The 24,755-nt window shown below is 33.7% G+C and overlaps 2 protein-coding genes across 2 annotated transcripts in view; both read left to right on the top strand.

The window, feature by feature from the left end:
- LOC144422831 (E3 ubiquitin-protein ligase rnf213-alpha-like) overlaps positions 1 to 8,793 on the top strand; it is a 26,331-nt gene extending 17,538 nt beyond the window's left edge. Inside the window, exons 18-23 of the mRNA XM_078112694.1 lie at positions 1,958 to 2,148; positions 2,687 to 2,827; positions 5,802 to 7,802; positions 7,877 to 8,047; positions 8,346 to 8,579; positions 8,776 to 8,793. Coding sequence (XP_077968820.1) covers positions 1,958 to 2,148; positions 2,687 to 2,827; positions 5,802 to 7,802; positions 7,877 to 8,047; positions 8,346 to 8,579; positions 8,776 to 8,793 — 2,756 coding nt within the window. The remainder of the gene's footprint in view (positions 1 to 1,957; positions 2,149 to 2,686; positions 2,828 to 5,801; positions 7,803 to 7,876; positions 8,048 to 8,345; positions 8,580 to 8,775) is intronic.
- Positions 8,745 to 24,069, top strand: LOC144422683 (E3 ubiquitin-protein ligase rnf213-alpha-like). The gene is made up of 15 exons (XM_078112381.1): positions 8,745 to 12,308; positions 12,601 to 13,157; positions 13,612 to 13,768; positions 15,255 to 15,424; positions 16,063 to 16,196; positions 16,812 to 16,905; positions 18,095 to 18,206; positions 18,438 to 18,643; positions 19,192 to 19,360; positions 19,730 to 19,774; positions 19,883 to 19,960; positions 20,746 to 20,856; positions 21,139 to 21,334; positions 21,773 to 21,995; positions 23,024 to 24,069. Exons 1-15 carry the CDS (start codon positions 8,793 to 8,795, stop codon positions 23,169 to 23,171), a joined length of 5,916 nt encoding a protein of 1,971 aa, XP_077968507.1. The 5' UTR covers positions 8,745 to 8,792; the 3' UTR covers positions 23,172 to 24,069.
- The last annotated feature ends 686 nt before the right edge of the window (positions 24,070 to 24,755 follow it).

A 24,755-nucleotide genomic window follows, 5' to 3' on the forward strand; every position in this document is an offset into this window, starting at 1 on the left:
GGAGCGCCGTATTCACACCATGAGCTGTGGTGTATCTTGCCAAGCACAAAAAAGCAAATATGCCCCAGGGCCCAGAGAAATGTTTTAACTTCTATAGAAAAATCAAATCCCTAACAGCTTACATATTTGTTAATACGGCTAATTTTGTTATGAATTCTGACTGTTCATTGTTAGCGTAAACGTTAATTTAGGCTATCGTTGTTGTTAAGCTGAAATCCACCACAATTATCTTTCTGCACAAGAATTAATTGTTGTGATACCATGGGCTTCATTTTTATTTTGCTCCTAAAACAATTCCTTGAATCAGAAAAAACCAAAATTTCTTTACGCGATCATTGTCATAATCAAATAAACTCCATCAGCCAATGACGAAGATAAGACTGAAAATTGTGTTTTTTTTCGAGTTGGTGCTGATTTGATTAAATCTGTCATGCTTTTATTTTTGTTAAGTTGATATCATCAACCTAAATACTCGTATTATGTCATCAACGACGCCAGGATAACGATGGAATACATGGTAAATACTGCATACTATATAGGAGCTACCGTTGTATATTACGAGAAATGCAAAAAATTCCTGTTTCGTTATTATTGGTCACTATCGCAACAAGGAGGAAAATGATTAATTAGGACAGAATTTACTTTTCGATTTATTGCCGTGGCCACGCAGATTATTTTGACCAAGTTGGAATATACAATAACATTGTTTAACTATTTTAATCAAAAACATTCTTGACTTGTTACAAGCACTTCATGTCAGCACTTATTGAAAATCTTCAATTACGATAAAAAATAAAATAATTACAAAATGTTTGGAATCAAATTGTGGATGACATCACTATGTTGTGTGCACGATATTCGGTATTCTTAAAAAACAGAAAATCGATGTTCGAAGGTCTCAATATTTGAATATTAAATTCGAATTGGCCATCCCTGCTATGATATCCCAGATATGACATATTGACAAACACGCAATATCGGGCCGATATAACAGTCAAGCTCTAGTGCCGTGGTTCTGTGACTGCGTTTCAGCAATCTAGTCTACCTGTACTGTAAAGTTTCATATTTATTCTACTAGCAGCAAAATACAGCGAAAATACTACAAAGAGTTATTTCAGTTTAGACCTTCCGGAACAAAAAAATTTAATATTTTTTTTCATTACATCTGCACTTTTTTTGCAGTGGTTTTTAAAAAAATACAAAAAGAAAATTTAGTTTTGCTATCATATTCACAAACAAATTCTGCAAAAACGAGAAGTTGTGAGTATAACAGAACTGTATTTAAAATCATTATTCCCTTCTTCATCTCCACTTACTAATGTGAACAATGGTTTTCTACATTACACAACACACGATCGCATGATGTAATTCTGTTCTCTATTAGCGTATACAACACGTGGCAGCTAATCTAAATGTTGTCCGAATATATCTATGATTTGTTCTTCAATTGTGTTTTCGGCTTGAAAATTGTAGCGGTTCGCAGTTTCTTCAGAGAAATGTAAGGGGTCCGCAGGCACGTAAAGTTTGAGATTCACTGTACTATAAGATTCAAAATGTATCACTGTGCAGGCCTCATTACTTTAATTTCTGTGTTTGCCAAGATATGAGCTATGATTCTTTAGTATGAATACTGTGAAGTTTACTAATTCAATTTTTTACTCGAAAGCAGAAGAACCTCGGATTTCATGCCGTATCACACAGGCCATTTGTTTTAATTTTATCTGCTTTATTCTAATATTCTCACTAAAACTGAATTCCTATTTCCTTAAATTTTAGGATAGCTGATGAAATTTATGTTTTGCAGGATTCCAGAAATTTTTCAAAATATAGATTCAAAAATAGTTTTTAAATTGTATTCAGAATTGTTCAAGTATTTGGTTATAGCCATCCCCGATTTGCCCAGTTGCCTGGTTCCACCAAAATGCATTTGAGTGTTTTTCTCTTTATATTTTCATAGGGAAGAGTCTACATATTTCAAGAAAACAGGATAAAACAAAAGAAAAATTCACAGAAAAGCCACGCATAACAACCTTGAGATTCCTTGAAAAAGAAATGGAACCCGATATGGCAATTAGGAAGCTTCTGCCCAAGCAATTCAGAGGATCATTTAAAGACCAAATCTTTGTTCATATTGATATAACGAATGCTGTGAGTGTATAAATTTCCTAAATCAATTGAATCTCAAAAAAATGTTTTGAAACAATTGGATATCACAATGCCATTTGAATTCCATTTGCAACTTCCAGCTTCCCAATCCTGCAGGTCTGTAAACAAATTTGTTTTAGATTAATTGTTGATATACAAATACACACATCGCTATCAATGTCGTTGCCCCATAAGCTTGCAACCTACGTAGGTAAATTAACAAACTGACAAACTGTCAACCCTTTTTGTCTATACCAAAATGCATCGATTTGAACTATTTTTGCTATGAAATTAGTTTTTTCATTATCCATTCAGCATTTTGAAGTCATCAGTATTTAAATGATAAATAGGTTAATACCTATTTTTGCTAGATCTGTGTTATGCAAGCACATTTTTGCTTGGTATAAAAAATTTTAACATCAATCATTTGTTTTAGAAATGACATAAGTTCTCCAAAAATTTACAATTTAAATCAATATTTGTACTAGTAAAAATGCTGAATATACAAAATGATCATAACATAAATTCTCACAACCTACAGGTTAAAAACGGCATAGAAGAATTCCTTTTCAACTTGTTTGTCCTTGGTCGAATTGTTGATAAGTCAGGAAAAGTATGGATAAAGCATCCCAATCAATATTACATGATTGAAATCACAGATCAAGATCTTGTTTTTTCAAAGGTACAGCAAATAATATTTGAATGCTACCAAGGACTAATATTGAAAACCACATATTTCAATCAAAGGCTCTTTATTTTACAAAACAAGATGTGGAGTAATTGATTGAAAAAGAGTGATCCACTAATAATATTTGCAAGTTTTCCGGGATGGCCAATACCGAATAGTTCACTATTTCGAATACGTTCAAAACTATTATTTTCAAATATGAAATTTCTAATACATTCGAAAATAAAATTAAGTAAAAGAAGCTTATCTATAGAGTATGGAGGAATTTTCATACACAAAACAATCTGGCTACATTACCAGGCATTTCATGTTCTTGATTACTGCGATATATATTTTAGAATAGTAATGCTATTATTTTTTTCCAAGTCGACATAACCATGGATTATGTTAATTAAATTAATACCGCAAGGTGGTAACAGTCAGGGATTTCAATATTTTGGCAAATACAAAAACATCCTAGTAAAAAGTCCATAATTTTAAATACCAACCATTATCCAAATTATTTTCCAAAAAAGCGAAATAAAATATAAATCATTTTTCCGACTTGTGACAATTTTTCGTGAGTTCGAAAATACGAATCAAAAATTATTTATATTCAGGCACTTTACCACACGTTTTAAGTATTTACTTATAATTATAATAACTTACTTTTACTTTCGTTATTTTGTAAATACTAAAACAAGAATCGGAAATTAATTATAACAGGCAGCTTACCACACATTTTGTGTCCACAAATTTCTGTAATATTTCAGAGTATTAACTACTTTTATTATTTTGTAAATACAAAAATAGGAATCAAAAATTAATAATATTGGGCGGTTTACCGCGCATTTTATGTACACATATTGTTGACGCCTAATTTACGTTGAACAAATTAAATTAATAGGGCATAAAACTTTTGAATGATGGTAACGGTCATGGATATGAATATTTTCCAAAAAAAAAGTATAAATTTTTTTCCCTGATAAAGTGATAAATCGACTTGTTCTTGCGACTTGAGACTATTTATTGGGTAGCATAACAATTTCGACGTTAAATAATTTTCAATTTTTTATTGTTATGAAAGTGAATGTATAAATTAGAAGCCTTGTAGGGGAGTGGCGTCAATGTCCACCATGCAACCGTGCAAAGGTGTCGCAACAATATGCGACGCACGCTCTCACAGAATATCAACAATTAAAGTGCCGATTCTATTTTATCCTTAGTACAATACGCGCTGGAAGGCAAAAATTCGTTCAAGTTTCCTGCAAAAACAAAACTCTGTGTTTACGACAAAAAGTGGCTCAAAATCGAAAATCAGTTTTGATATTTGAATACATTCGAATATTCGATTCATTTTGGACAACTCTGTCTGTAAGCTACGTTATTGATAAGGCTGGAGAGAAGGAAAGAGTGAGAACTATTTGCATGAAATTGAATGACTCGATAGAAAGGCTGTATGATAGTTCCAATTCCTATATTGATGTTAAATAACTTCTTAGTACGAGATCAAATAAAAAAAATAATGAAATATGAAAAATAATAGTTGGCTTTACCTGTTTTAGACTCCCAATCGAGCCCAATTTTGTATACCCATTTTTATTCATGTCATACGACCCCCAAAATTTACCCAATATACAATAATTATATATCATTGGAAAGGTCTTTTAGAGTACTATATAGATGTCACTAGAGGACCGTAAATTAAAATTCGTGTTTCGTGTGGTCTCTCGTGACGTCAAAAAATAACAAAAATATTTCACTCCATCATTCTATCAGCTGTTGGACGTGTATAGCTCTTGTAAAGCTCAAATGAGACTATACAGTTGACTGTACATTGGTTTCCTCTTTGATATGATACTAAACGCTTTTCGATGGCGCTCGTCGTTCATGCGTTTTGGAAATTTTCCGTTTGAGAATTCACCACATCGAATCAGGCCAGGCTAAGCTTGATCGATCGATCGGTTGTTTGTTTGTGCTTTATCGCGTTGAAAGCTTTTGTGATTCATAATAAAACATTTATTAACCGTTGTGAGATGGCCACTCTTCTATGTTATGTAGCATATAAAATGACCTTCAAATTAAGACCTTATCATACTAGATTTTGTTATTGGTTAGCGCGCAACGCCAAGGTTTATTGGATTATATTCTTGTTGTGCGACGTTTTTCTATCGCAGCGGGAAGTACACGCGTGAAATGTAAGCGATATTTTAGTACTTCCGAATGTCACATAACGTTCTTTCTTATATTGCTGGGTAGGAAATGAGCTATTCTTCCAAACAAGACCATAACAAACATTCCAGACCTCATGGTTTACACAAAACCTCTGAAATATCACAAATGTTCCTGACAGACGAAAGCAGGTTGAGTGATCATGGTTTGGCTTATGAAATGTCTCCTTTTTCTGTAATAAATATGATACTAGCTTGCCTTTGGCACATTTAATTTGTATGAAGTCTTTTTAAATAAACTATTTTATTTGAAAATTTGTCTAGAACACATATCTAACATGCTACACCAGGTGGGCCAACCTGCTTTTGACTGCAATTGACTAAAACTTCAATATAGCTAGCGATCGACTAATTGGTAATAAAGTACCGCAATGCCCAAACACGAATGAGTACTAAATATGCAGATATCTGCTCATCCACATACAAAAATTTTACCGCTGTCAACAAACTTGGCTCTATGAAAAATGCCTCAAAAAATTTTTTATGTTCCATTTACTTTGTTAATTTGGTTATGTAATTGTACTTAATTCGATTAATTTGGATCATACAATTCAGGACACACAGTATTTGATACGTTCATTTTTAAACCTTAGCAGCATAGAAACTTTCATTTGTTACATAGTAATAGGCTCTAATGGGCTTGTCTAGACTCAAACACTATATGTGTAAATCTACACTACATCAAGGGATGAATATTCTTAATATGAAAGTGGCATTCAGTAATTTATTGTAACTATACCTTACTTTTTTTATTTCAGCACTCAGAGATTTCAATGCTTAATCTATTTCCTTGCACAATGGCACTTCAACCCCAAGAAGTTATCAGTTCAACGTTCAGTAATAACGATAACACACTTGCAATGGATTCTAAAATGTTCGTGTCAACTGTTTTTCAACGACCCTACCAGTACTTGAAGCATTACAAAGAAGACTTAGAAGCGGAAGCAGCAAAAAAGGAAGGAAAGAAGTTATTAGATAAATTTAAGTATATTGAAAATAAGCTGTATGGGACAGAAGAAGAATGTATCGAAATAATGTTGGAATATTGTGGAGTGAATGCATCATGGGCCCAGATCAAGCATTTTGTGACTTTTCTTGACTCTCAGCTCAGGTTGTGTGAGATTTGGTATAAAGAAAATAAAAAATTGATAGAGAATGTCAAAAGCTTTATGATGAAGTACATGATTAGCATGGGCAAACGATTTATAGGCATATTCAACAATGAAGAGAGCCGTTCTTCAGGCAAGCTTAAACCCTTTATTTTTTTTCATAAAACAAATGTGAACAAAAAAGAAGAAGTTTATATTACATTCATTAATGTCAAGTTAGTTTCACCAAATCTCCTCGATAATGAAGAAACCAAACTACTAACATTTTCAATCAAAGAATTAGATAAAAAAGATAAAAAATTCCATATAGTGAACCAATTTGATAATTGGGATAGACCAAGACAGCTTAGTGTTTTGAGATCGGCAACAAATGCTCCCTTCAAATGTCAAGACCCTGACCCTACTTACAAGCTGACTACAGATAATTTGCAAAAAATCATTTCATTGAATATGAGAATCCAGTATAAAATTCCTATGGTGATAGAAGGAGAAACTGGATGTGGAAAAACAAGGATGGTAGAATTTCTTAGTAAACTTAAAGCATTGAATGAAAATGCTAGAGTTTTGATCACAAGAAAAGTATATGGTGGTGTTACTGCCTCTGATATTCAGGAAAGTGTCAAAGAAGCAGAGAAGGTATGGTCACAAAGTGAAACGGACCAGGACATGAGACTGCTTTTTTTTGATGAAGCAAATACAACAGAAGCCATATACGCAATTAAAGAGGTGATGTGTGACAATACATTCGATGGAGAAGTAGTGGCTATGGAAAACATAACAATTATCGCTGCATGTAACCCACATAGAAAAATGTCAAACACTTCTATAAAGCATCTTGAGTCTTGTGGACTAGGAAGCAAAATCCATGCAAATCAAACCGATGAAAAAAGTGGTAGTGGAATGCGACATCTATTGTACAAAGTGTTACCACTTCCTCCTAGTATGGAACCTTATGTTTGGGTCATGGAACAAGCTGATGAAAGTACTGAACAACTTTATATTCAGCAGATTGCCAAAAATATTACTCGTGATCCTGTGAATCAAATCAATGATGTTGAAACCAAGGTTATTAGCAATCTTGTGTTTGAGGCTCAAAAGTTCATCAAAGTTAAAAATCAAAGTAATGAGTTTAGAATAGTCAGTTTGCGCGATGTGGAACGATGCATGGAAGTATTTAAGTGGTTTCATGAGCATAGTGAAGTACTTTTTCCATTACTTGATGTGGAAAAATCTAAAACCTATGAAAGACTTCCAGTCATTGAAGCAGGTGCACGCAAAATAATTCATGCAATTAATGTTTGCTATCACGCCTCCCTGCAACACAATAGATCAAAGTTTAGAATAAAGATAAGTGAGACATTAACAAAACTTGGTGTTTCAAAGTGGACTGAGAATGACTTATTGCAAGAATTTTTAGCCTGCCAAAGAGTTTTCTTACTTCAAGCACAAATTCAAAGTAGTTCAGAGAATATTTCATACAATCAAGCTCTGATGGAAAATTTCTTTATGATGGTCGTCTGTGTAGACTTGAGAATTCCTCTTTTCGTCATTGGAAAACCGGGCAGTTCCAAATCCTTGGCAAAGACACTAGTGTCAAATTGCATGAGAGGAAGATTCTCAGACTCAAAGCTTTTCGTTGGATTAAAACAGGTGTGTGAGTCTCTGTATACATAAAAGAAAATGAGTAATAAGTAACTCTTATTAACATTAGATATATTCTGCAGGCGAATTTGATGTCCTACCAGTGTAGTGCTTTATCAGACGCTGCTGGAATTATCCACACATTTGAGCAATGTTGCGAAATGCAAGAAAACAATGATTCAAATACATTTACATCCGTAGCTGTGCTGGATGAAATTGGTCTTGCAGAAGATTCACCGGCTATGCCACTCAAGGTAGGTTCTCTATCATATACGTCACATAAAGCAATAATATGTATTTCAAATGAGTTTACAAATTAAAGATTATGAACATCATAGGCCAAAGAATATCATGTTCAAACGTCATTGGCATCACGTACACTATGCTTTTTTGCAGAATACAATTGATCTAGACACTTTGTTAGTGTCCAGTCCAGAGCCTTTTTAAATCAGATTTTTTGAGATAAATACTACTTTTATGCTCGTTTAAACTCAAAGCATAGAATAGTTAATAAATTGAGGCAATATTAAAGCATAATGAATTACTTTTCAGGTTCTTCATCCATTACTTGAATTTGGAAACATGAAAAGTAACGAACGAGGACATCAAGTTGCATTTCTTGGTTTATCAAACTGGCCACTTGACCCTGCAAAACTGAACAGAGGTGTTTTTCTTCTTCATGAAGATCCAAATGAAGCAGATTTAATAAGAACTGCTTCAGACATCTGCGCCATCAATGAGCAAAGTCATCCCAAAGCTAAAGAAGTTTTGAGAGTTTTAACAAAAGTATATTCGAAAATAATGAAGGACATAAAAAACATGAGATTTTTTGGTCTTAGAGATTTTTACAGTCTTATAAAAGCATGCAATGGTCACTTTGGTGATCCTAAATCATTATTCAATGCAGTAGCAAGAAATTTTGGAGGCAAGGAATCAGGTATACCCGAGGAATTCAAAAAACAAATTTGTAGCATTTTTCCAGACTCGGAACTTTCTCTAATGGCAATAAATGAGGTAGTGCAGACTAATCTTGGTGAAACCGACAGTCGATACTTGCTTCTTCTAACTAATTATTATCCTTCTATAAACCTTGTTACATTGGTTGTAGAAGATTTTACCAAGATGAAAGTCATCATCGGCTCCAGCTTTCCAGGAGATCAAAATTTTGCTGAGATATGCAGAAATATACATGAAGTAAAGACTTGCATGGAAACAGGAACACCTGTGGTAATGCTAAATCTTGCTGAAATTCAAGAATCCTTGTATGACGCTCTGAATCAACATTACAACACTCTTGGCGGAAAGCGGTATGTGGACATAGGATTGGGAGGGCAAAGATTGAAATGCTGTGTTTCTAAAACATTCCGATTGATATTACTTGAACAAAAAGATAAAGCTTATACAGAATATCCAATACCACTGCTTAATCGTCTGGAAAAGCATTTATTAGATTCAGATGCATTATTGCCAGAATCAGAATGGGATAAAATGGCAGAAGTCCAAAAATGGACGGAGTTATTTGTAAGAGATGACTTCCAAATACCAGATTCTTTGGTAGGTCATCAAAAAGATACAGTGAGCTCAACTCTGCTATTGTACCCAGACAAGGAAGAATGTAAAGAAATATTACTCCAATCTGCAACTTTGGATGCAATGTACAGAATCGAAAAAAATATCACTGACCTTGATCAAATGAAAAAGTTACACAGTACCTATTTTGAAAAACAAAGTCACCATGACCTGACAGACTTCTTGCACCAGACTGTGCGATCATTAGGACTTCAAGAACAAATATCTATCAACATGTTTGAAGTTGTATCTTACTCTGGTAGCCTTGTAGGTAATGATCGTGAGCAGTTGGAAAAAAATCTGAATTTGAAAGAATATGATGTCATGATACTCAATGTTAGACAATATTATACACTCAGAGAGTTCGAACACGATCTTGAAATATTCTCACAAGATTGCAAGGATTACAAGCAGGACACTTCTAAGAAGATAAATACTAAAATATTAGTATTGCAGTGTCCCCAGGCCCACAAGTATGCAAAGCTAATCGAATGTGCAAAGCATGCCTGGTCTAATAAAGATAAAAAAGGAATTTCAGTGAACATTATTGTTATTGTTCTGTGGTCCATTGAAAGAAATGCGGATTTTTTTATGCAACAATCACGAGACAACAGAATTATCTATGTCGATGAAGTAAGACCCTCGCAAATTGATGAAATTGAAACTGTTGGAACCGAAAATGAAAATGTTTTCTCTATTAAAACATTGTTGAGTACAGATCTCACCAACCTATTTGATCCGAAAAATGCAAATAACAAATCCATGAAACGGTTTTTAAAAGATTGTCTCAGCAAGGCAATGGCTAAAATTGAAGGCTCTCATAGTGCAGCCACACGCTACAAAGAAAGAGTAAAAACCCTAACAAAGCTTCTGCATCTTGATGAGGACACAGACAAAAATTTTCGGGCCATATTTCTAGACAAGATACATGAAATTCTAGTGACTGAGGATACCTTGAAAAGCAATAATTGGATTCATGCTGTGGCAAATGATAAAAAGAGCTTACAAGAAGGAGGAACGTTTCATAAAGCTCTGCTTTTGTATTTGAAGACACTGATATCAAACTTGTTAGCTCACTTCATTTGTAATATTGATGTTCAGTGCAATTTGAATCTTATCGACAAATATTCTGATATTAATCAACAAAATGGAGATCGAAAAGAAAACATATGGCTAAGTATGTTTGAAAAGTTGCCGTTTGATAATCGGAGAAGCATAAGACTGAACTGGATGCATAAAGAATTCATAGCTGTAAGTCCCATTACTGAATGTCCTTCTTTGGCATGTAAGTTCCCATTCAGGTTTGTGGTTACTGACGTTTTGCGACCACATTTAAATTCACAACAAGAATCGAGTTTGGTAGATATTTTCAGACAGAACAATTTATATCCTGTTATCAAAAACGGAATCTCACTATACCCAGAGTTAATAAATGATTATGTGCATGATTTGGTCAATAGCCACTACACACCAAGTTCTGAAGAACATCTAGAAACTGAAGTTGAAGCTGTTATTGGAATCGTCAAGAAAAAAATGTTTAAAGATGGAGACAATGTGGAACATGGAGATGAACTTGCACTTGTTTATTCTGCTTTCAATGACTTAAAAAAGAAACTGAAAATATTGAGGGAAATATTTAGAGTTTGCCCACTTGTGGCTAAGTCTATTAATGAAGAAATCATGAAAAATTCTTGGGATTGGCATGCTGGAGATGTACACTATTGGGGGATGTTAATAGCTATAAAGGATCTTAGACAAAAAACTACATCTTTTTCAAAATATCCAAAAAATTGTGTGTCCTGGTTGGAGCAAGCCAAGAGTATGGAAAAAACCGTTTATCTCGTATATGATTGTATACAAGTAAAAAAAAAAAAAGATGATCTGATGAAGGAATGGTTACCAATATCTCTACTCAGAGTCTTGCTCCTACAGTTGATTCCCAGCGATGAATACAGATATAAATACATCAAAGTAATAGCTAATTCTGCTGAATTGCTAGTTTCTGTTCCAGATGAAAACAACATTGAAGATTTTACTACCATTGTATGCAATAGTATTGGAAAATGCTATGGGGATTTGGAAATGAAATTACTTCTATCATGGGGATCATTGGATTGCAAAAACTGCGATGAGGAAATGGAAGATCCCCAACGTCTATTATGCGGACACTTTCTTTGCCTACAATGCTGTGAAAAGATGCTTGCAGAGGAATCACCCAAATGTCCTCAGTGCCTAAGCAATATTCAAAAATATGAGGCTGCTAGGCTACCCAACGAAGATCAAGAAAAATTACAACATTTTCAGTACAGTTGTACCAGCTTTTTTGTTGATTTTTTAAAGAATATTTGTTTTTCATCTGTCATGAAACCTGTCGACAAAGAAGAAAAAAAATCCTTAATCAAACTAATCTTCACACTGCTTATTCAGACTGACATGAATGAAAGTGAAAGGAAATTGGAATCATCCGCTATTGGATCTGATATAAACACAAAAGCTTGCATATTTGGAGTATTAGTGACGAATGAGCGGGTAATTGTCACTGATGAAGTTAACGAAATATTGCAGCAGCAGGGTGGTGATGAAAAAAGAAAAATTTCACAATTCATAATATATCACTTTGAACAACAATTGCTCCTTAAAAACGGTGATTCAGTTAACATGCAAAAATTGGAAAAAGAAAGCTTAATACTGAAGTCACAAAAATTGACCTTTGAAACATTAGAAGCAATAGCTACTTTGAGAAATGCATGCAGAGTCTTAGCCAATCAGTTCTACCGGAAAAGCAATAAGAGTGAAGTTTCAAACATGGATGATTTTATTGATAACTTCATTGATTTTTGCAAACGCTGCAAAATAATTGATGTGAAGCAGCTTGTCGTCAAAGCTGGATGTGAACAATTCGGTACTGACTGGTACAGACAGATGTTGAAATCTGAAGTAGCCAAAGTAAGAAAATAATTTGTTATATGCACAATTTGCTTTATTCTTTGTATATATAAAATTAGTCAAAATACATTTTACTAGTAATCACCAATAACCTATGTATGGCCCATTCAAATGTAAATTTTCCTTTGCATCCTTCGATTTTAAATTTTCTCACCAAATTGCAGTTTTATTATCTCTTTCCAGTGATCACCTATGACTTAAAGTTGACCTTCTTATGTGCAATACCTTATTACCTCAGGCAAATTCTCATGAAAAATCGCCATCAAACTTATAACACTCTTTTAATTTGCAGAGATTAATCCCTAATAACTGGAAAGATCTGTTGGCTGAGTATGACAAAACCCCTTGGCTTCTCTTTGATGAAATATTGGCCGAAGAGGAGGGCGGCTTCAGAAAACCTATACAAGGATATGCTGATTTTATTTCTGAACTTGCAGCTAAACCACCAAGCCGAAACAAACTGTACTACTCGGTGAGAAGAAAGTATCAACAAGGCCTAGATCTGACCAGAATTACCATCGATGATGTAGAATTTTCCATCTTTAAAGAAACGGATGACAAACTTGTTTCTCTATTCAAAAATATAAAATCAATCACAAATTCAAGAGAGCGTGGCTTTGTCCAATTACTTGTGATGTCATTAGCAACAACCTTGAGGAAAAGTTGCTATATGATGTCCGGCTTTGCCCAGTTTGCATTCAAACCAGGTCAAACTAGTAGGCTATCTTTACCAACCATGTTTGCTGAAAAATTCGATCCAAACTTCGAAGATGCCACCTTAATCATAACCTTCATACTACATGCCAGTATACTGATCGGTTTTACTAATAATGAACAGGCTGTTATAACGTGAGTTTATTATATTTATACAAAACTTACATTAATCTACAATTTCGCTTGAAGATAAAATTTATTTAAACAACCTTATGGCAAAAATCTGCAATAACGAGGAGTCTAGCAACCCATATAATTACGGTATCCGACACAGAATGCAATTTTGGACGGGGTGGTCAGAGGTGCAACGGCGTGCGAAGTGTTTTCTTAATATTTTCATGGCTGATAAATTTTTATTTGACGATTTTGCAATTGGGTATATTTCTATATGTGGTATGATATTGACAATTTTGAAAGTCTGTTCCGGCTAAATAAATTGTAATAAAACACTTCCTTCAATGCAAGAATGAATGAAAATGAAATCAGCATTGAATTGCTCAAAAATTTCTAAAAAAAAAATTAGGATTAGAAATATTGCTCTTTTATGTTATCTATATCTTTTTGTTAATGATAAATACCTCTGTTTCAGCATGCTCAGTCGGTCAACTAGGACACATGAATTGAACAACTATCTAACAAAAGAGCTTTTTTCAATTTTGCTAAAATTGAAAAGGATGTGGAGGATGAATATGAATGAAACTGTACTGATTATTCACCACATCCTAGAACAAATATGGGATACTAAGGTTTGAATCATTTATTCAACTACTTGCTATGTGTTGTTGAGTGGATTATCTAACAATGTTGGCATCTGAGCTTCAATATTTTGTGATTAACCACAATCACATACCTCACTCAGGGTGTAATAAAATGGGAAGGCTACAAACATGAGATATTTTAGCCTGTTATTTTTCTAAAGCCTTGTTCATAGCAAAATTATGGAACATTTTCCAAAATTGTAAACAAAAAGGGAATAAGTAATTATGAAAGTAATATACAAATATTTCCTATTAATTATGGATACAAAAGTTTTATAGTATATGATCCGAACTAACCAGAATAATAACTTACGGCAGAGGCGCAGCAAGCGAGGGAGGGGGGGGGGGGGGGGGATGGGGGTCGGGGGTTACTTTGGACATAAGTTTCTGCAAGGTGAAGTAGAGCGTTGTCTTCAACACAATTTTGGTACTTTTTCGGATTTTATTGCGTGTAAAAAAAAAATTGGCGTAGACTAGGCAGATGGGAAGCCGTCATTTTTCGTTGCTGGGAGCAATAGCGAAATCTAGTTTCAAATACTTCCTATCATACTGCCTACTAAAGTCTCCCTTTTGTTATTTTCTTGTTTCCATATCAACATTGCTGCAAGGTCGTTTCGAGGCAATTGTAAAGTTAAAGTAGGAGTCTCTTGCTCTGTCCTGTCAACACCTGACATGGCGTCATTACTTTGTATATTGCAATTTTTTATAATATATTAATATTGGAATGTATTTGACGGACTGGCAGCAAGGTTGCCACGGACCGGCGGTTGGTACCACTGGTTTGGACCGAATTAGCTTCAAATAAAAATCAATTAGTATAAATTCTACTTATTTATTAGATAAAAATATTGCTGTATGAAGTTAAAAAACATTGCCCATGATTAGGGTTTGATTTAGATCAGACATGGGCAATCTACGGCCTGCAGGCCAGATCCGGCCCGTTGGGTAATTCAATCTGGCCCGCCAAATGCTGCCACAATGACGCCAAAGCCAAATTTAGATGTTTAAGTTAAAACTAACTGGAATTTGTTAAGATTGCGATTAAACTTAGTTTTGAAACAAGGCTCATTATTTTACACCTTTGCTTTAGTAACACTTCAAATATGTTCATACAATGTAACTTTTACGTCTCACTTACATGGTCCGACAGTCTAGATGGGCAAAAGCCTCAGGTCCAGAAACCTTGCCCACCCCTGATTTAGATCATTAACTATCTCTTCATTACCAGGTGGTGATTTTTTTGGCAGGGAGGATTTCTGACTGTGTCTCAGTTCTTTATGCACAGCATCATTTCAGATTTGCATATGTGAATTTTGCAATTGTTTATAAGATATGACATACCTCGTTTGAGAAATCTCTTACCTAACTACTACACTTCAAAAAATGGAAATCTTTTTGATTTATCAAATCAACCTAAGGCAATTACAACTTGGGCAAAAACTGCATTGTTCTAATATGGTTAAAACTTTTGCAGTCTCATCCAGGCATGGAAAAATTTGACTGGATAACATCAGAAGGGAGATTTAGATGGAAAACCGATTTTCGAGAAAAATACCTGTCTTATGTTCTAAACTCTATCGACAATACTCTGAAGAACCTTAAGGCTGAGAAAAAACGTCATCTCTCGCAATCTAACTTATTTAAGTATGTGAACAAATGGTGAAAGTAGGTTAAATTGGTATCATTCAATGCATGCAAATTTAGGAATGACGTTGGAATGAATTCTATCCCTTTTTCGATTTCCACTCGCCTTGAAAACGGATTTAAATGCAATCCGCAAATTGTTGTGTAACTGCTGAAAATTGCAAAAAAAATCAATCTATCATTGTCTTTGCATTCCATGTAAAATAATTATTATTTTTGGACAACAATCACAAATAATTGTGTTTTTGTCTGTTAACAATTATATCAATGGTATATTTTCAAAGTTGGAAACATCTTTGTCTGGTTTTCTGCTTAGTTTGCTTTTCTTGTAATATATTCATATAATCTTGATCTTTGTGAGTTTTCTGGCTGAGAAGCATAATATTGTGGATGTGGTAAAGTGCATGCAATTGGCTATGCAAGAGATAAAGTATTTATGTCCTAACTTATTAGAAAATCTTGTGAAAACCCCCATCCAGTTCAGTCTAATTTGGCATGAAAGTAGTTCAATTTGTTCCAGAAATAAATGAGTTAAAAAAATGCGGAGTTAAAAGTTGAAATTTAAACTTAAAGAAACTTGAAGATGAAATTAAGCATATTTTAGCATTATTGAGGCTTGTTTGGTTATATTTTCACAGGTTTTTGCATGATTGTAATATGTCTGATCATGACGTGGTTGAAAACCTGCTGTGGAAAAGAGAATCACTTTGCTGCTATACTGAGCTTTGTTGCTTTGAACGACTCTTGCAAGTTTTAGATGAATCAAATAAAAGTAAGAATTTTTTTTTAAATTAGCAACAATCTATATATTATATTATTTGTATTTTCAGTTTAAAATCACTAAATCCATTTTACACTTTGTTGACATACTTTGAGATGTGCAAAACCATAAATTTGAAATTCTATAAATTTGAATTATGACATTTCTAACATCTAACCTGAAATAAATACCAAAGGTATAATTGAAATCTGGTGGCCCCTCTTTCAGATGCCAGTACAGCTTGTGAAATAGTTGTTCACTCAATCATTTTAAATGCATCAACTTCAAGTCCATGCATCTGATAAATATGTGAATCGTATCCTGCAAATTCTCACTTGGATGGGTAAATAACGTAGTCGGGGTGATCAACTGAAATGCTGAGGAGTCCAGTAATTCTGTTACATTGATGATTAAGAATAAGATAATAAACTGCAAACCAACGCAGAATAGACATTGGTGCATTAACAAACATGCTTTGCATTGTGCAGTATTGCTTGCAATGCATTGAACTCCTTCTTTCTGATGAATCAACAATACAATACATAGTTGAGTTGGAAAGGTTTATTTTGCAATCGAAAATAAAATGTGGACCGCGTATACTAATAAAAAACTTTATTTCCGTGACAGGGAGCATTCTCAAAAGTGTACTAACTACGGAAAATTTGGATCTCATTGAAGGATTGGAGACTGTGCTGAAACTACATTATATTTTGATAAAAAGGTTATATTAATCATTTTTATACAATCAAAATTTTCAAGAGTTATTGGGGAATATGCTAGCCTCAGTAGTATTTGGCCCTTCAGTATCTTTCGTAACTTTGCTCATAGACCACTGACCTTTATTTCTGTGTGGGTGCTCGTCACCCGATTTGAGCAAATTTCCTTAAAATGAAACACAATTTTCCTCTATCTGAATTAATATTTTTTTGTTACGGAAAGTTATGTTGCATTGCTGGGCTCTTTGTGCAGTTAATGTAATAAAATATGTTGTTCTAAACTTTCAAAACTTGTTCATCTGAAAAAAGGTTTTTGTTGTCAAACTTGATATGCTGTGGACTCTCGCTGGTTGAATAAACAGTATGTACAAAACTATTCAAGTTAGGAACTTGAACAACTTCAAGTCTGCTCTAACTACTAGTCAATTAGTATTTACTGATGTACAGTTATACAGGGTTTTTCAAAAGTAAGTATACACTCATCATTTTGTAATAAAAGGTACTCAGATTCTTTTCAGGTACTCATCATAGATTGTTCACTTCTCGTTCGTTCAAAACATAGTATGGTAAAGTTTAAGTATTGTTCGCATTTTTCATCAACCCACAGAATGACGAGGAGATTAATCTAATAAATGAGGTGCAAAATTTCTGTTTGTCAAAAAGCATATAAATCGGTAAGGCAAACTTAGCGCATTTTTTACCTTGTCATTCTGTGGGTTGATGAAAAATGCAAACAATACCTAAATTTTACGACTTATCCATTCTTTTTTTTTTGAAGAAATGAACGATCTATGATGAGTACCTGAAAAGCAAAGCAAAATTAAAGTGTAAACTTACTTTTGAGGCACCCTGTACATTTTACAGAATGCCAGTAATCGTATCAGTACCTCTTGACACTACAGTTGTAGCCTGGCTGTAACTTTGCTCAAAGATCAACTTCCTATATTTCTGAGTTCGTGACCTTGCCTTGAGGAAATTTCCTTTTAAAAAATAATAAACGTGGTCGATAATTTTTATATATTTATTTTTGGGGAAATATAATATCACAATATTCAATTAATTCAATCAGAGTTTAAGCATGTATACATTTTGTGGAGTAATACGAGTGGAGTTTACTTATCGTGTGACATATACTGACGTATACTTATGGAAGTACAAACAAATATATACATATCTCTCTGTATTTTCTCCAAGGTGCCAAGGATTTTTGTCATACGAAGAAGCTGAAACTGGAGAATTAAAAAATTATTTGAAAAATAATGAAGAAGTACAAATAGCGAAAATCTATATTGACCTTTGGAATGAGGTATTACTAATGATGTCAAAAATAATATAAAGATTCTTAAGGAAGAGTCAATACGATGACTTAATATCATATGGTTTATGGCAAAATACAACTTCATGTCTTGAATTGTTCGGTCCTCTTACGCATGATCTTCGTTTCTTCAGTTCAAACTTGTGTCTCTTTCTTATGGTACTCGGCGGCACAAAAGCAGGAGTTTTCTAAATATTTAATTGGAATAATTTTTTTTTTCAGACAGTACCGACCCTTAAATCAAAATCTGCGGCACATGCTTTGCTTGCAGACCATATTCATACAGTGACTCTAGATAGCCCGGTGGCTATGTTTCTACCAAGCAATATTGGACAAGGACAATGTGCAAAGATGTTTGCAGAATATCTTATTGACGTACAAAACACTCTTATTGATAAATGCAAAGTCTCTGAAAATATTACTTGCGAGTATGTTCCTAAATGATGGTGGTTCATTTTATATAATATTGTGATCCTTCTATAGCATTCTATATTTGTTTAATAGCATGATGTTTTGATAGCATAAATCGATACAATTTGGTCATTGTACCTTAAAAAATATATTTAAATTTCAGTCCTACCTGCTATAAATCCGTAAACTTTCATTGTCCTAAGTCGCCTAATTTTTTGATGTAGAAATCGGTATTTTCAATAAAAAATAGGGTTTTAAAGTTTTTTAACACAATGCTTAAGTTTTTGCTCAATGCTATAGTTTTTTAACACAAATTTTCTTTATCCTGGATACAAATTCAAAATTATTCCAATCTGGAGTTTGAATCAATATGTTTGTCTATTTGGAGTAATGGGTATAGAAATGTGGTCATGCTAGTAAATGTGTGTAAGCAAGTTATGAGTATCATGAGATTGGTGGTATAATATCGGTGGAAAGCATGATTTTACCATTAGATATATTCTGCATTAGTCATATTGTGGTATAACACCAGCAAGAAAGAATGAATCCACTGTTATATTCACAGGTTCAATGAAATTGATGTCAGTGATGTTACAAGTGCTCATTTGATATGTATAGAGAAGCATCGTGACATTCTTCCTTTGATACAAACTCATGCTGTTTACACGATTGAAGTGGATGAGTTTGGGAAGCATCACAATGTTATATACAAGCTTGATATCTTGGAGAAACTGGTAAAAAACACCAAATCTTTTTGAAAAGTGAATAAATAAAGAACAAATAAATAAAAGTACATCTTCAATGCAGTTTAAATAAACCATTCTAAATTTTTTTATTTCTTTTTTGTTCTATTTGGTATTGGGATACATTTTCCCAGAAAGTCTAAACTTTCAAAAGTCTTGCACCAAATTTTCACAAAATTTAGCTTTAATCTGCTTGTCCAACTAAATCTGACTATGATAAGATAAAACATAGAATAAAATTTGTATAAATGTGATAAATGATTCATATATTACTGAATTTTATACATATTGCTTTCAAGTTAGGACTTGAAATACTTGACAAAGTATAATGTTAAATGTGCAATTTGAATATTTTGACAGGTGGAAGTCAGATATTTGAAAGATAAAAGAATTATCAGAAAAAAGGTAAAAGTAGTATTTTATATTGAATATTTTTTTACAAAAATTAGGTTGAAAGAGTACCTTAGTTAAAAATAAACTATATTATTTAACATTAAAAATTATATTTTTTAGACATTGCCTCGAATCTGGTACAGCAGTATCACCGGTATGGAGAGCGACTGGAGTGGCGTTATTTCAAACAATGAACAAGTAAGAAAGTCCTCAAAAAACTTTCAGACACTTTTTCAATTTCATTTAGAAATTAAAAGATATTGATTGCACTCATTTTTTACAACAGTTAAAATGACATTGTGATGCAGATAGCTTAGTGCAGTGGTTCCCAAACATTTAAAAAAAAAAAATTCCATGGCGGACACCTTGCAATTTTTTAATGATTCTCGGCCTTGTGCTTCAAAACAAAACATTAGAAGATCACAACAAAAAACCAATGCACCGTATAGTGAAACAAACAAAAAAATATAAAGCGCAACTCTAATGGCATGTGTGACATCCAGTCATTTTCGATATTTGGTAAACGTGAAAAAGGAGATTCTTCAGTTGATTCCGTTTCCCAACTGAAGAATATCCCCCTCCCCCAATCCATCTGAGCCGATAATACCAGTTGATCCTTTATTCGACCTGGTGCATACCAGTTGATCCTTCATTTCACCTGGACTAATTATTTGGTAGGGTTAGATGGTCTTAGTTGGGGTGGAGATTCTACAGTTGGTCTAACTTGGGGTGGAGATTCTTCAGTTGGGTTACCGGGGGGAGATTCTTCAGTTGATCCTTTTTTTTTAAATGTATTGACCTGATGGTGGAGGTAGCCACTATTTGACGGTGAAGAATCTATCAATTCTTTCCTGTCATGCAAACCCACGCATGGCAATCGCAGGTGCAAAGACAAGTGTATTTCTAACTCTAAGCATGATGCGCCACCGAACGTGAATAAATTTTGACTTTATTATATTATTTCGTAAATTTTGATTCCACAGAAGGAGTTGTCTGTCATTTTGAAGATGCAGGCTGATGGCTTAGCGTCATATTCCTCAATCGTGTACTCAGCTGTGAGATCTCTTGAGGATGGAATTAGGCGATTGGCAACGGTACGTTGCTTATAAATCAGTTATATTAATATACTTCTATAATTTAAATTTGAGATGTTCGTTTCCATGCGATCATTAAGGTAATGTGAATTATGTCACCTTAATTCCGCCTAAAGGTGTAGGTTTTAATTTTGTTTAATGCAGAGAATACCAACGAAGTGCGACGATACAATTTTTATGATACCTCCCAAATAACTGGCGGTATTGGCATATTTTTTGGCATAAATCAGTTCACATACCAGTAGCAGTCATGTATAACTGTGGTAAAAATTTCCTTTCCAGGTGCATATGGAACCCAAAATGAGATTGAAACTATTTCTGGAAGAAGAATGCAAGATATCTTCTTCTGAGCTGGAAGGAATTCCCTCAACGGCTAACATTGAGCACACATTGGCATTATACTCGAGACTGTCTTGGCATCGTTCTAAACTGTATTTCTCTCGTGGACTTGATCCATATTCTGAAATACTTCCAGAAGGTATATTTCTGATGTATAAAAATTTTCGGACTTCCAGAAGTATGTGCCCCAAGATGGCGCAAAACCTGAACATAGTATGTGTACCAGGTTGGGATTCAGGTTGTGCGCGGAAGCGCCAAATTTTCTCATAGCCAGCTCTATATGTATCTACCTAAATAAAATGAATGAAAAAAGAAAAGGAATTCAATTTAAAAATGAAATAAATCAAATGAGGTAATAAGTTGGATAGTTCAGAATAGATATCCAATCAAATGAATGAGGTCTTTTGAATCAACATAATATGACCATCAAACTACAAAATTCAGACAGAGGGTAGAAAATAGTACCGGTAGGTATAAAAACAAACAGCAGCAGGAATATTTACCACTGCAGCAGGCTTGTCAAAAAACTTTGATAGTTTGCATATTTTTTTGCTAACAAGCTATACATGTTGCATAGGTTCTCAAGAAGCAGTAAAAATTGAACCCAAAGATGAACCAATAAAAAAACCCGAAGATGAAGCAGGAAAAGACAAATCCATAATCGATAACAAAGAAGAGATAAAATATAAATCCACACACGATAAGCTGAATGAATTACTACAATCCAAAGATATCAATGTTTGTCAACAGCACATAAATGAAGTAATAATTCGTTTGCCTGGCACTTCTCCAGAAAAAGGGTAATTGAAATTAACTTCAGAACATTAATTTTTGATAATAATAATTTGAAGAGAATGAAGTATGTTTGAAAATGTTATTTATAAATCATATATAAGAACTGGAGTGGGCAAGGTTCTCGAACCACGGGCCAAAAATTTTGCCCACCTAGATCAGTGTGCTGTAAAAAGTTACATTTTACGATCAATATTTTTAGTGTTACAAAAGCAAAAGTGGAAAACAATAAGCCACGTGTTAAAACCAAATTTAATCGCAATCTCACAAATTCCTTGAGCTATTTTTTTAGATAAAATATCATAATTTTGTTTTACCTTAGTGGTGGCAGCATCGGGTGGGCCAAACTAAATTACTATTTTGTCATGTTCATTGAGGTATTTTTGCAGTCATGCAGACATCTTTTCTCGTTAGCTATCAGTAAAAGTGCTGGTATTTTTTTAGTATCCGACTATTACTAATCTTAACTTAATATATAGTGTCCAACTTTTTCCCAGAAACGTTAAAATAAAAGTGCCGGAAAAGCATTGCTTCAAAATAATTTAGTAGGTAGTTCACCTGTTCTATAAATAACAAGTTGTATTTTTGCTATGCAGCGTCATCCAGCGATGCTGTTCTCGCATAAAAACATTTCGCGCTGTGCAAATTTTGTAGTTTAAGCTAAGTTGTAAGTTTTAAATGTGCCGCTGACAAGAACGCCGAATGGTTATTTCGTTGATATCCTGTTCATTTGGTACAACTATTTTATGATCTTTCTTGATTTTATTTTTTTCACCGGAATGGCTAAGAAAAACGATTTAATTGATTGATTGATTACCCAACGGGATGGATTTGACCCACGGTCCATAGTTCGCTCATGTCAGTATTAGAATCACACAATATTTTAGACTGAAACATACCACCTTTTTTTTTTCAAAAACCAAAAAATATTTGAAGCTGATCTTGATTTATTCGTTTGTTTGTTATTAGGTCACTGACTCAGGGTTTTTCAATAAAATGTATGAATATATATATATATATTTATATTGTGTTTCAGGCTTGCGAAAGATGTGTTTCCACATGTCAAATCTCCATTTCTCAATCAAGTCAAAATCACACAATGGTATTCAGAATTATCTGATGATATTCGTTTCAAGCACATTTCTTTTTTATTCAAGCAGACGATGAAGTTTCAACCTAAATAATTATTTTGTCGATATTTAATACAAATACATTATTAACATGGGGCATATCCCACACACATCCTAGCGCTGCAATCCACATTTTGGTTGAATTTTACAGTATAATAATTTTATGTTTTATTGTGATCGTGCGTCACGGAAATAAATTACAGTCAACATGTAAGCACTTTCAGCAGCGCCGACCAGAAGTACCTATAGCACGTCGAGGATGTTTTTGATTGTAATTATTTTGATTGTATAACATGTCGATAAACCCAATTTATAACAAAAATTAGCTGTGTCAAAAAGTATGTGTGCTGGTAATAAGCGTTACCATTTAAAGAGTCAGTTCATATGCGTATTTTTATAAATCAACCGTTTCGGCTTATATGTGAGCATATGAATATCGTAATTATATTTCGATAATTCATATGACCAGTCTTTTATTGGTCGCATTGCTGAGAAACATATCTGAAGTCTTTGTGGGCTGTCTGCACCTTTTAATGTTACGCTATCCCTCTCCTTATTAGAATTTGATACAATTTGTAATTTATTATAAGCTCTGATTCGACCTTATTTGTTTTACCCTCATCTCGAGCCTGAGCTTCTAACTTTTATTGGGCTTCGATTCTTTTAATTTGGGTCATTGTAAAGTAATTTATTATTTTTCATTTCAGGCAATCAATCAATTGATGTTAATATTACAATTTTTGAATATTAGTTTTGAGATTATATAATTAGAGCTGAGTGTGATCTTACAAATTGATATTAAACTACATTATTAATCAGAAACTGATGGCTTAGATTATTGATTTCTTACGATTTCAAATTCTTCAAAATAAGAGGGTAAGAAAGGTTGTTCTCTGTTCAGCATGTACATGAAAACAACATTTTAGCCCAAACCACACAAATCGTTTGTATATTTTTTCCAAAATCAATTAGGAAATGTGGAGATGTCATTTTCTGGTTTACTAAAGCAAAATTCTCTTCGGTCCTAATGATTGCTGGTTGGCACTCCAGAAGTGCGTGTACCAATATGGAGGTAACCAATTTTGTTTGCCAATTTTACATCAAGTTGTGTCAAGGGACGGAAGCCCCTGGGCAGAGGGTATATTCGCTTGGCTAACACAGACAGTCCCAAACTTGTAATAGAACCAAAATGAAAAAAGTCGATCTTAATTTATGGCCTATCCCTAACCTGACACACATACTACGGAAGTAACAGTTAGTTAGTGAAGCTGCGACTATCACTAATATAATTCCGTAATTACTAAAAATACCATATAGGTGCAATTTGCATGTGCGCCATGTGTATCTTCCCAAGTTTGTAATCAGCAATCTCCCATAGCCACAAGTCTAAACTTGATCTGCCTATAGTCAAAAGTCATAAACTATCCTCATAACCGTCACAGGGAAACATTTAGACTTTACATTGGATCAAGTATAAGGACTGACTGATAATGGCTCCTTAGCTTAAGGAGTCACATTCTCATCAAAGTAGAAGCTGTAATCTACAACTACAGGAACTAGAAAGTCTACTTTCGCAGTTCACATGACTTATTGTGTCCAATCACGGCACGTAGTTCAATTTTTGGGGTAAATGTTCAA

This window comes from Styela clava, chromosome 5 (assembly GCF_964204865.1).
Source record: "Styela clava chromosome 5, kaStyClav1.hap1.2, whole genome shotgun sequence".
Taxonomy (NCBI): domain Eukaryota; kingdom Metazoa; phylum Chordata; class Ascidiacea; order Stolidobranchia; family Styelidae; genus Styela; species Styela clava.

Coding starts and splice junctions, on each gene's coding strand:
- LOC144422683 (XM_078112381.1), top strand. CDS start 8,793: ATGGCAATAAATGAGGTAGTGCAGACTAATCTTGGTGAAACCGACAGT. Junction 18,207..18,437: donor ATATTGACCTTTGGAATGAG/GTATTACTAATG, acceptor TTTTTTTTTCAG/ACAGTACCGACCCTTAAATC. Junction 21,996..23,023: donor GGCACTTCTCCAGAAAAAGG/GTAATTGAAATT, acceptor ATTGTGTTTCAG/GCTTGCGAAAGATGTGTTTC.